The sequence below is a fragment of the Stegostoma tigrinum genome, chromosome 41, assembly GCF_030684315.1.
Source record: "Stegostoma tigrinum isolate sSteTig4 chromosome 41, sSteTig4.hap1, whole genome shotgun sequence".
In the NCBI taxonomy this organism is placed as follows: Eukaryota; Metazoa; Chordata; class Chondrichthyes; order Orectolobiformes; family Stegostomatidae; genus Stegostoma; species Stegostoma tigrinum.
The window spans coordinates 5,247,654-5,259,162 of NC_081394.1; the positions used below are offsets into that span (position 1 = coordinate 5,247,654).

General features: G+C 49.6%; 1 protein-coding gene across 3 annotated transcripts in view; it reads right to left on the bottom strand.

Moving 5' to 3' along the window:
* Window positions 1-1,403: 1,403 nt before the first annotated feature.
* Window positions 1,404-11,509, bottom strand: part of LOC125448579 (intermediate conductance calcium-activated potassium channel protein 4-like) — a 67,323-nt gene continuing 57,217 nt past the window's right edge. For 2 of the 3 annotated variants that reach the window (XM_048523964.2, XM_048523963.2), the window contains 5 exons: window positions 11,507-11,509; window positions 8,323-8,433; window positions 7,794-7,912; window positions 6,685-6,754; window positions 1,404-5,702 (listed from right to left, as the gene is read on the bottom strand). The exon at window positions 11,507-11,509 is cut by the window's right edge and continues 136 nt beyond it. In XM_048523964.2, the coding sequence (XP_048379921.1) occupies window positions 5,538-5,702; window positions 6,685-6,754; window positions 7,794-7,912; window positions 8,323-8,433; window positions 11,507-11,509 (468 nt within the window). In that variant the 3' untranslated portion in view covers window positions 1,404-5,537. Of the gene's footprint in view, window positions 5,703-6,569; window positions 6,755-7,793; window positions 7,913-8,322; window positions 8,434-11,506 lie in introns of those variants that run through there. The other variant, XM_059641358.1, reaches the window with a different exon arrangement.

Here is an 11,509-nt window from a genome sequence, read left to right on the forward strand (position 1 = left end):
TCACATATGGAAAGAAGATGCCATTATGTCTAGCTGACCACCATATTGGAGTTGACACAGGAAGCTGCAGGCCACAGCTTACAGAACAAGTTAACGACATGATGAGGGGTTGCTTGACCCAATTTCTCTCCACAGATGCTATCAGACCTGCTGAGCTTGACCAGCAATTTCTGTTTCTGATTTGCATCATCCACGTTAAACCTGAAAATTTAGCTATAAGTTTGGCTCAAAACAAATTCTACCCCAAATTTTGCTCATGGTGTAGTTCTTGCATTATGGGGACTTTTTCTTTGTCTTCTCTGAAGATTTATCTTCTGTGAAGACTTCAGGGAATGTGCTCCTCAAACGTCGGTCTCCAATGGTCTCTCCCGTGAAACATTTTGAGCTGCTAACTTTTAGCTCAAAGTATGCTCGTCCTTCCAGAACCTTCTCTGGCACTCAGCCTACGAATTGGCCAAACCTGATCACAATGCTCAAATCCAGCCAATGGCTCGTCGAACACACCCAAATGTCTACATCAAGTCATAAGTATTCGCTTACAGTTGTCCACATATGGAAAGAAGATGCCATTATGTCTAGCTGACCACCATATTGGAGTCGACACAGGAAGCTGCAGGCCACAGCTAACAGAACAAGTTAACGACATGATGAGGGGTTGCTTGACCCAATTTCTCTCCACAGATGCTATCAGACCTGCTGAGCTTGACCAGCAATTTCTGTTTCTGATTTGCAGCATCCACAATTCTTTCAGTCTAGGGTAAGCCCCAAAATGTCCTGGCTGCATTTTTAACCGAGGTCAGGGTTTAAACTAGCTTGACCAAATTTCCCAGCATTCCTCATTGTAGCTCTTGACCAGTCTTGTGGCCATATTCGCTGCTGGCTGCCTGACCACAGGGTGGTCCCCAGAATCTTCGGAATTCACAATTCGGAAGCGAGGAATTGAGCTGGAAGATCGACTGAATGGGGGCGAAGGAGGGGATGGGGCAGTATCGACGGGCTGAATGGCTTCCTCCCGTACCTATCGCATTTAAGCAGGCTGACTGCCAGACCCTGGGCGAAATGTTTGACGGGGAGGCACATTCGGATGATAAAGTAAAGAGCATTTTCACACAAACGTTTGTTTTCTGCGATAGTCTTTTATTTTTAAAAATATGACGGCATTCCAATGGAAACAATCTGAAGTCAGGAACACACATGCACGGCATTTACAATGACAAATCCACTGTCATCAACAACAAAAACAAGCCCAAGAAAGTTTAATGGTTGCAGAGTCAGACCATCATATAACACAGGGGGTGGGAGGCCCTTCGGCCCATTGATTCCCCCCTCCTTCTCTTAAGATCTGTCTGATTAGAACCACTCACACACCCCACCCCCACCACCCCCCCAACCAACTGCCCTGGAAAATATATCCCCATCCAGTATTTCCTCTGACACAACTACTCCTTTCGAAATTTCCTGTTGAATTAGCTCCTGTACAGGCAGCATGTCCTAAGCTACAACAACAACTTACTGAGTCAAAGGCAAATTCTCCCCCTCAGAGAATCCATGGAATCCACACCACCCCTCCCAAAGAGCACCCCATCCAGACTCATCCCAGACTTAAAGGTGACACAGTGGCACAGTAGTTAGAGAACTGCTGCCCGCCAGGGGCCTGGGTTCGATTCCACCCTCGGGCGACTGACTGTATGGAGTTTGCACATTCTCCCCGTGTCTGCGTGGGTTTCCTCCATGGGGTCCGTTTTCCTCCCACAGTCCAAAGGTGTGATTGGCTGTGCTAAATTGACCCATAGTGTGCAGGCTGGGTGGATTAGCGGTGGGAATTACAGGGATGGGGTGGGATGCTCTTCAGAAGATCAGTGTGGACTTGACGGGCCGAATGGCTGACCTCCGCACTCTGTAGAGATTCTATGTCACTATGAAAGCCTGCAGCAGAGAGGGATTTGGGAGTCATGATCCAGGATTGGCAAAAGGTTAGTGCCAATTAAAAAAAAAATAGCCAATGGAACGATGGCCTGTAAACCAAAGGAAATGGAGTGTAAAAATGGGATGCAGTCTAGAGAAGATTCATTAAGTATGGAGGGGACGGTATTATGGGGAGAGGTTGAGTTGGTTGGGCCTGTACTCATTGAAGTTTTGGAAGATCAACTCTTAATTCAGAGGGGACTTGACAGGAGATATGTGGAGAGGTTGTTTCTCCTTGTGGGACAGTTTAGTTCCAGAGGGTATCATCTCAGAATAAGAGGTCACCCAATAAGAGGTGGAATTTCTTCTCTTGGGTTTGGTGAATCTATGGAATTCTTCATCGCAGAAGTCTGTCGCAGCTGGGTTGTTAAGCATATTCAAGGACAGGTTTTAAATCAGTGAGGAAAAAAGATCGGAAAGTGGATTTGAGGGTCGGCAGATCAGCTGTGAAAGGTGGAGGGGATTCTATGGGCCGAACAGCCTACTCTGCTCCCACGCCTGATGGCCAAATGGAGGGGAGAAAGTGGAGAGCAGATCAGGTCGAGGCATTCGAGCTCATGAGGAGTTGGGGGATAGGTCTGGACAGCGTGGACAGGGACAAACAGTTCCCATTCGCCAAGGGTTCAAGAAGATGAGGCAACAGAGAAGTTCAGGGAAATTGGCCAAGAAAGTGACAACTCCCCATCCCCAACCAAAAATGTTGTGGGGGCAGCGAGTGACTCAGGCCTAGCCTGGGAGGGTGGTTCCGGGGAATTCTGTAGAGGGGATATCTGAAAAGTGCGGGGTTACAGGGAGAAGGCCAGGGAATGGACCATTGGCTCGGTAACAATTCTGTGATTCTGATTGGTTCTGGGGGAAGTCTCCCAAAACCTAACATGTTATCACAGCCCATGGAGCACGACTGAATTGGATCCTCTGTAAATTGTAACAAAACGATGAAGTTATAATTATATCCAGTTGTAGTTACACATTGACATAAAGCATACAAAAAATGCATAATTATGTAAACATGGAGAAGGCACTGTAGATGGTAGAAGGTGAGGCCATTGAATGAAAACCAATGAGATAAATTTCATTGTGAAACTATCACCGATTGCTGTAAACGCCCAACTGGTTCACGAATGCCCTCTAGGGATGGAAATCTGCTGTCCCTACCTGGTCTGGTCTATGTGTGACTCCAGACCCACAGTGATGTGGGTGGCTCTAACAACCATTGGAAATGGCCAATCAAGCCTTTAGGTCAAGGGCAGTTGGACAGGGGTAACCGTCTCGAGCTTTTCTAGTGGCACACCACATTGAAGAAATAACAGAGAGGCAAATGGGAGGGAGTAAGCAAGGGTGACAGAGGTGAGAGGTCAAAATTGACAGAGAAGAGCGAATGGACAGACATTCTGAGATAACAAAGTCTGGGGCTGGATGAACACAGCAGGCCAAGCAGCATCTTGCTGTGTTCATCCAGCCCCACACTTTGTTATCTCGGATTCTCCAGCATCTGCAGTTCGCAATAATTCTGGGCAGACATTCTGTCGCTTTTCCGATCAAGAGGTGGCTGATGGGAGACCGGACTGAGGCCTTTATAAATCTGAGACGTTTCAGGAGGACAGTCATGAAGAAGATGTTTCCAATTATGAGGATGGGAGACCAGGATGAGAGGGCAACGATAGAAGATGGTCCAAATAAATCCAATGGGGAATTCAGGAGAAATGTCTTCCCCGAGGGAGTGAAGGAGGGTTGGGATGAGGGACATCCTCCTACAGGGTGTGGTGGGGAATGTGGGACAGGGTCCCACAGGGAGCACGGGGCTGGGGCGGGGGGATGTAGAACCCACTCCAAGAGGGAGTGAGGAGGGAGTGTGGGACTCCCACAGGGAATGAGCATGGAATATGGGACTCAATCCCACAAGGTATGGAGGGGAATGTGGGACTCATTCCCACAGGGAATGAGCAGAGATAGTGGGACTCACTACCATAGGGAATGAGGAGGGACCGTGGGACTCACCAGAAGTGGGGGGAGGGGAGTGCAGTGGGAATATGGGATTCGCTCTCACAGGGAATGGAGGAGGAATTTGGGGCTCACTCCCACAGGGAATGAGGAGGGAGTGTGGGACGGTGGGGTGGTGGGAATGTGGGACTCAGGCCCGCAGGGAGTGGGGACAGAAGATAGGCCTCACTGGAGGCCAATCATGTCAAGTTATGGGGAGGGGAGTGGAGACCCTGGATAGATGCACGAGGGCCAAAAGGAGAGAAGGAACTGGGGATGGGGGCAAGTGAAAAAGAAGAGTGGAGCAGAAAAACCAGCTCTGAGCAAAGGGCTAAATGGCCTGTTCCTGCGCTGTGCAGCCTTCACATGTTCACCAGCCCTGCAGTAAATGGAGACAAACCAAATGTCTGTTTGTGAGCCAAACACTGCAATTTGTTTGGACCTCAGTGTTGGACCTTAGTGGGTTTGGACACAGTTTTGCCAGGGTCAGGGATACGGTGTGAAAGCTGAGGTCAGGGTCAGCAGTACAAATCAATCTTTATCAGCAGGTTTGTCCTGGTGTCATGACAAAAGCCATGGGACGATGCACACCAAGGTTGAACAGCCATGCTCATCGCCATAGATCGATAAAGGCCAAGTGGTGCACAGTGATTCTCAAAGCCAACGGATTATGGGTTCAGATTGCCCTCCGAGCCACTCCCCATCCTGACTTGGAAATATAATCACTGTTCCTTCCCTGTCACTGGGTCAAAACCCTGGAATTGCCTCCCTAAGGGGCATTGTGTGTCAACCCACAGCACATGGGGACTGCAGCATCTCAAGACGGCAGCTCACCCCCACCTTCTCAAGGAGGCAACTAGGGACAGAGAGATAAATATTTACCCAGCCAGCAAGGTCCCCATGAGCGAATAAAACACAATGATTTGGATGAAGAGCATTGAGGTGGGGAAGTTCTTGATGTACTGAGGCCTGCAGTTGTCAACCCTTGTTCCTGGCAAGTGGATGATCTGGGTCACCTTGCCATTGTGTGAGAGCTTGCTGTACACTAAATGCCTGCCATGTTCCCATTCATGAGGCCACACATCCACAGGAAGTCCTCCCAGGCTGCTTTAGGGTTGTGCTGAGGCAGTGCAAGGCGCTAGTGAAATGCAGTCCCTCATGTTCCTTCATTCTGCCCGGAAGTGAAACCCATCAGGAGCTTTCAAGAGGGCTGAAGGGAAAGGGTGGGGTCCAGGGCTCAATGAAAGAAATAAGCCCTCCAAACATCATCACTGAGCCTGAGAGTTTGACCAAGGAGAGTCGAGAAATTCTGAGGCAATTTCATGGCCATTACGATGAGCTGGCTTCATTTTGTGGGTGAGTGGGTCTCTGACTTTAATGTTCTCCTCAGGATGGCCAGGAGCTCGGCTCAGGTTTTTCCCCTGAGAATGTTCCAGAAGGTTTCGATTGCGATACAGAAGGTGTGACCTCAGCATGGAAGGACAAAAGGAAATCTGGAGCCCTTTACAGTTTGTCAGCGACTCCAAGCCCCCGGACCACGCCCATTGAGTGCCCACGTACCAATCTGCCAGGTCAGGCACCAGGGGCTGTCCTCATCCTATCTTTTGCCTGTTGAAAGTGTCACAGATCAGACGGGGTAACTCCTCAAAACCCACAGCCAGACTATCGACCTTGGTCGCCAAGGCTGCAAGGCTCCTCTCCATCTCGGTGTACGACTCGATCATTCTGGTATTCATGTCTTGCAAGAGAAGCTGCATCTTCAAGGTCAGGAGATCCACATTACGTTCCATTGCATCATCGCTGTTCCCCCAACTCCACCACCCAGCCTCTCCATCATTGCTTCAGGGAATACTTTCAACCTGTTCCCCATTCACTTCCACTCTACACAATCCCAATGGCCCCAAAACCCTTCCCATTCACTCCCATTCTACACAATCCCAATGGCCCCAAAACCCTTCCCATCCACTCCCATTCTACACAATCCCAAAGGACCCAAATCCCTTCCCATTCACTTCCACTCTACACAATCCCAATGGCCCCAAAACCCTTCTCATTCACTCCCATTCTACACAATCCCAATTGCCCCAAACCCTTTCCCCATTCACTCCCATTCTACACAATCCCAATGGCCCCAAAACCCTTCCCATCCACTCCCATTCTACACAATCCCAAAGGACCCAAATCCCTTCCCATTCACTTCCACTCTACACAATCCCAATGGCCCCAAAACCCTTCTCATTCACTCCCATTCTACACAATCCCAATTGCCCCAAACCCTTTCCCATTCACTCCCATTCTACACCATCCCAATGGACACAAACCCCTTCCCATTCACTCCCTTTCTACACAATCCCAATTGACCCAAACCCCTTCCCATTCACTCCCATTCTACACAATCCCAATGGACCCAAACCCTTTCCCATTCACTTCCACTCTACACAATCCCAATGGCCCCAAACCCTTTCCCATTCACTCCCATTCTACACAATCCCAATTGTCCCAAACCCTTTCCCATTCACTCCCATTCTACACAATCCCAATTGACCCAAACCCCTTCCCATTCACTCCCATTCTACACAATCCCAATGGCCCCAAACCCTTTCCCATTCACTCCCATTCTACACAATCCCAATGGACCCAAACCCTTTCCCATTCATTCCCGCTCTATACAAACCCATGTGGGGAGGCTGGTTCTACTGACCCTGACCTAGAAGCTGATGAGACATTAATGTCTGTTACCTTTGAGATGTCCATCATTGTGCTGACCTGCTCCTGGAGCTTCCTCCGTTTCAACTTAATTTTGCGGAACCTGAAAATATGAGAAAAAATGTAATGGGTTTGAATAAAAAAAACGAAAGGTTATCGGTTGGTTCCTTACCCCAAGAGGAAATAGTTACGAAGCTCAAGTTGCAACAGGGAGGAAATATGTAGAAGGCAGTAGTGGGATCAGAGCTGGAATATGGTGGGTTTTGGGCCCTTTATCTAAGGAAAGATATTCTGGCATTGGAGACAGTCCAGAGAATATTCACTAGGCTGATCCTGGGTGAGGAGGGGCTCTCTAATGAGGAAAGGGTGAGTCAGCTGGGCCTGAACGCACTGGAGTTGAAAAGAATGAGAGGCTACATTATTGAAATATACAAGATTCTTCGGAGTTTGACAGGAGAGAGATAAAAAGGCTGTTTCCCCTGATAGGAGAGTCTAGGATTAGAGGGTGTAATCTCAAAAGAAGGGATTGCACATTACTGACAAAGATAAGGAGGAATTTCTTCTCTCAGAGGGGAGTGAATCTGTGGAATTCTTTACTGCAGAAGGAGAGGCTGGTCCACTGAGTATATTCAAGGCAGAAATAGACAAATTGATATTGTCAGATGGCCAGTGTTGAGGGAGTGGGCACTGTCGGAGGGTCAGTGCTGAGGGAGTGGGCACTGTCGGAGGGTCAGTGCTGAGGGAGTGGGCACTGTCGGAGGGTCAGTGCTGAGGAAGTGGGCACTGTCGGAGGGTCAGTGCTGAGGAAGCGGGCACTGTCGGAGGGTCAGCGCTGAGGGAGCACCGTACTGTCAGAGGGTCAGTGGTGAGGGAGTGGGCACTGTTGGAGAGTCAGTGCTGAGGGAAATCCTCACTGTCGGAGGGTCAGCGTTGAGGGAGCGCCGCAACGACAACGGTGTCCCATGCACCCCTCGTCATTCCCAATGATCCGAGGTTCTCGGTCAGGTCATGGATGGGATCGGTGCTGTTTAGAATGGGGGGAGGATGAACAGGAGATGCTGCCCTCACTGCAGGGGGGTAGGGTTGGGTTGGGGAGCTGTAGGCGAGGGGTTTGAACCAATGGGGGAGACGTCATCACCCACCGGCAGACTGTAGCGAGGACATCCCGGTGGCATTTCCTAATCTTCCGCATGTTCCTGCTCTTCCTGTGCTTGTATAGCAACCAGCTCACTCCAATCAGATCAGCTGCAACTTTCTGCACCTGTTATCACAGCAGGGGTACTTTAGCAAAGACACAGAGAGAGAGAGAGAGTCTGGGAGCGAAATATCACCCCCCGGGTGTCTGAGGCAGGACCCACTTCACTGGCATTCCCACCACAATTGATCCATCTGCCCCCCAACCCTCTCATCGAGGACCCTCCCTCTATCCCCTAACCTTCCCATCGAGGACCCTCCCTCTGCCCTCCCCAACCCTCCCATCGAGGAGCCTCTCTCTGCCCCCTAACCTTCCCATTGAGGACCCTCCCTCTGCCCCCTAACCTTCCCATCGAGGACCCTCGGTCTGACCCATAGCCTTCCCATTGAGGACCTTCCCTCTGTCTTCTCACCCCCAGATGCCTTGCATTTCCATCAAAGGCCATTCCCATTCCCACCAGCTTTCTGTCTCCTCACCTCCTTAGTGAGTTGGATATCCAGCATGAAATGATGGACGTGTTTCTCATCTTTGTCGAACTCCAGTTTCTTGGCGATCACAGTGATGAACAGGGCCGTACAGCTGACTCCCTGTGGGGTACAGGGTCACATCTTTTAACCCCTAATCTCTCCCAGGGCACACTCATTATTTCAAAAATCCCTTCAGAACCCAGGGACATACAATACCACCTCCGAAACATTCTTTATTCCACTCATGTTGCAATTTTAAAAATAGTTGTGAAACAATGTAGCTTAACCCTTGCATTCATTGTCAAACTCAGTAATACTCCCTCAGCACTGACCCCCCGACAGTGCCCGCTCCCTCAGCACTGACCCCCCGACAGTGCCCGCTCCCTCAGCACTGACCCTCTGACAGTGCGGCGCTCCCTCAGCACTGACCCCCTGACAGTGCCCGCTCCCTCAGCACTGACCCTCCGACAGTGCCCGCTCCCTCAGCACTGACCCTCCGACAGTGCCTGCTCCCTCAGCACTGACCCCCCGACAGTGCGGGGCTCCCTCAGCACTGACCCTCCCACAGTGCCCGCTCCCTCAGCACTGACCCTCCGACAGTGCCCGCTCCCTCAGCACTGACTGTGTAAGAGTTCATCCCTACTCCAACCTCACAATATTTAAAAAAAGGAGGGAGACAGAGAGCCGGAAACTATGGGCCTTTCAAAATAACATCCATGATTGGAAAAATCATCAAAATCATCACTTCTGAGTGAATACATTATAGCCAACTCACACAATCTTGTGAAGCTGGTATTATTTTTGACAATTTGATTAAACCTTTTTGACAATCCGATGACCGAGGTGAATCGGTTTGATATAGGACATTTAAATTACCGAAAAGCTTTGACACAGATGCCACAGAAATAGTATGTTCGGGAAGCCAGGAGAATGAGAAACAGTTTTGGGGGATACTGTGAGAGTTTGTGTGCAGGGTTTGTTGGCAAAAGGGAACAGTCTGTCAGAGTTTGGGGGTTAGTTTTAAAGGAGTCAAAGTACAGATCGGCCTCATGATCCATTTTTATTTGATGTGTCAGTCATTAAGCATTTGTGTATTCCAATGCGGGGCTATGTGTTCCAAATGTTTATCTAAATACGTCAGAAATATCATCAAACAACTGTTCTTTGGAGTTTTGTGTTGCAGACAGCTGCTACTCTCTGGGTGACTATGTTTTTATTTAAATCGCTGGTAAACATCTGCCATTTATCTTAAATCTATGCCACCCTGGTGACTGATCCCCTCCCCGTCCCTGACTAAAGTTTTGCCCTATCTACCGTGTCCCCCCCACCCCACGTGCACCTCTGTCAGGCCCCTTCCTCAGCCCTCTCCGCTCTGAGGAAAACAGCCCTAGTGCATCTTGTCTCTCTTGGGTGCTGAGTCACTCCAGCCCAGACAACTTCCCGGTGAATCTCCTCTGCAAGCTCTCGAATGCAATCATATCCTCCTCAGAGTGTGGCAACCAGGACTTCGCTCAGTGACCCAACCTTTAAACCCCACCCCCCCGCCACCTTTCCAAAGACATTATGCAACACGCCTCAACCACTTCCTATCAACGCCAACGTCTCACTTCTTCTTTCCTGCATGCATCATTTTCCTGACCCTCTGCCCCAGCGGTTCAGAATCCTCCTGCCGCCCAGGTGGCAGTGGAGGGCAGGCTGTTGAGGATAGTCAAGGCTGAGTTCAATACATTTTTCATCAATGGAAATGTCAAGAACAATTGGGTGAAGCGATAGAAGTTGGGGAGGTCGAGAGTCTTGAGGGAATGCTTCTCTAGTTGCTAATCTATTGATCCAGGGAGCCATGAGGGAGCAGGGTATGAACCCCCCAGTGGCAGATCGTGGAGTTTGAATTTGATAAGCTAAAACAAAATGTGTAATGGGCAATCTAATGAGGACCGTGAATCTATTTGCCGATTGTTGGGAAAAAAAACCATCTGTCCTTTAGGGAAGGAAACTGCAATCCTTACTCGGTCTGGCCTACATGTGACTCCAGACCCACAGCAATGTGGCTGACCCTTAACTGCCCTCTGGGCATTTCGAAATAGGCTGGGGCTGTTTTTCCCTGAGTGTCGGAGGCCGAGGGGGTGATATTACAGAGGTTTATAAAATCATGAGGGGTATGGATAGGGTAAATGAATATCTTTTGCCTGGGGTGAGGGTGTCCAAAACTAGAGGGGCATAGGTTAAAGGTGAGAGGGGAAAGATTTAAAAGGGACCTGAGGGGTAACTTTTTCACACAAGGTGGTGCGTGTATGGAACGAGCTGCCAGAGGAAGTGGTGGGGGCTGGTACAGTTACAGCATTTAAAAGGCATCTGGATGGACATATGGATAGGAAGGGTTTAGAGGGATATGATTATGGACTAGATTAATTTTGGATAACTGATCAGCGTGGATGAATCGCAGAATCCCTACAGTGTGCAAACAGGCCCTTCGGCCCAACAAGTCCACACTGACACTCAGAGCATCCCACCCAGCCCCATCCCCCATAACCCGCCTCATCTACACATCCCTGATTTGCTTGCAATTTAGCACGGCCAATCCACCTAACCTGCCCATCTTTGTCCCGTGGGAGGAAACTAGAGCATCCAGAGGAAAATGGGGAGAATGTGCCAACTTCACACACAGACAGTTATCCGAAGGTGGGATTGAACCTGGATCCCTGGCATTGTAAGGCAGCAGTGCTAACCACCGAGCCACCTCAATAGATTAGCAACCCATCATCTTCTCCTCTTGGCCACTGTGCCACAAATGCCTGAAGTGGAAAACCATAGGGATTGATCCCTTTACCTCTAGCATGCTAGGTCGTGCTCTACCACTTGAGCTAAATCCCACCCACTTCACTGAGTTGGTCTCTTTCTGTGATGCACAGCTCTATGGCCGTATAAATGCCAACCACAGCCGGCAATACCTAAATCCCTGGAGTCTATATCATGGGGTCAGCCACGATTTTATCAGGAATGTGCAGCGGATTCAGGAAGTCAAATGGGCCTTCTACTGCTGCTGTTCCTGATGATATTGTAACAGAGGATATCGAGACAACAGAAACTGTCTGACCTTTGCAAAATGCCTTCTCACAACTGATGCATACTTCACTGCAGACCACAAATATTGGCCAACAGCTCTCACAGGGCGTCTGAGGGATGGGACACGTACCGT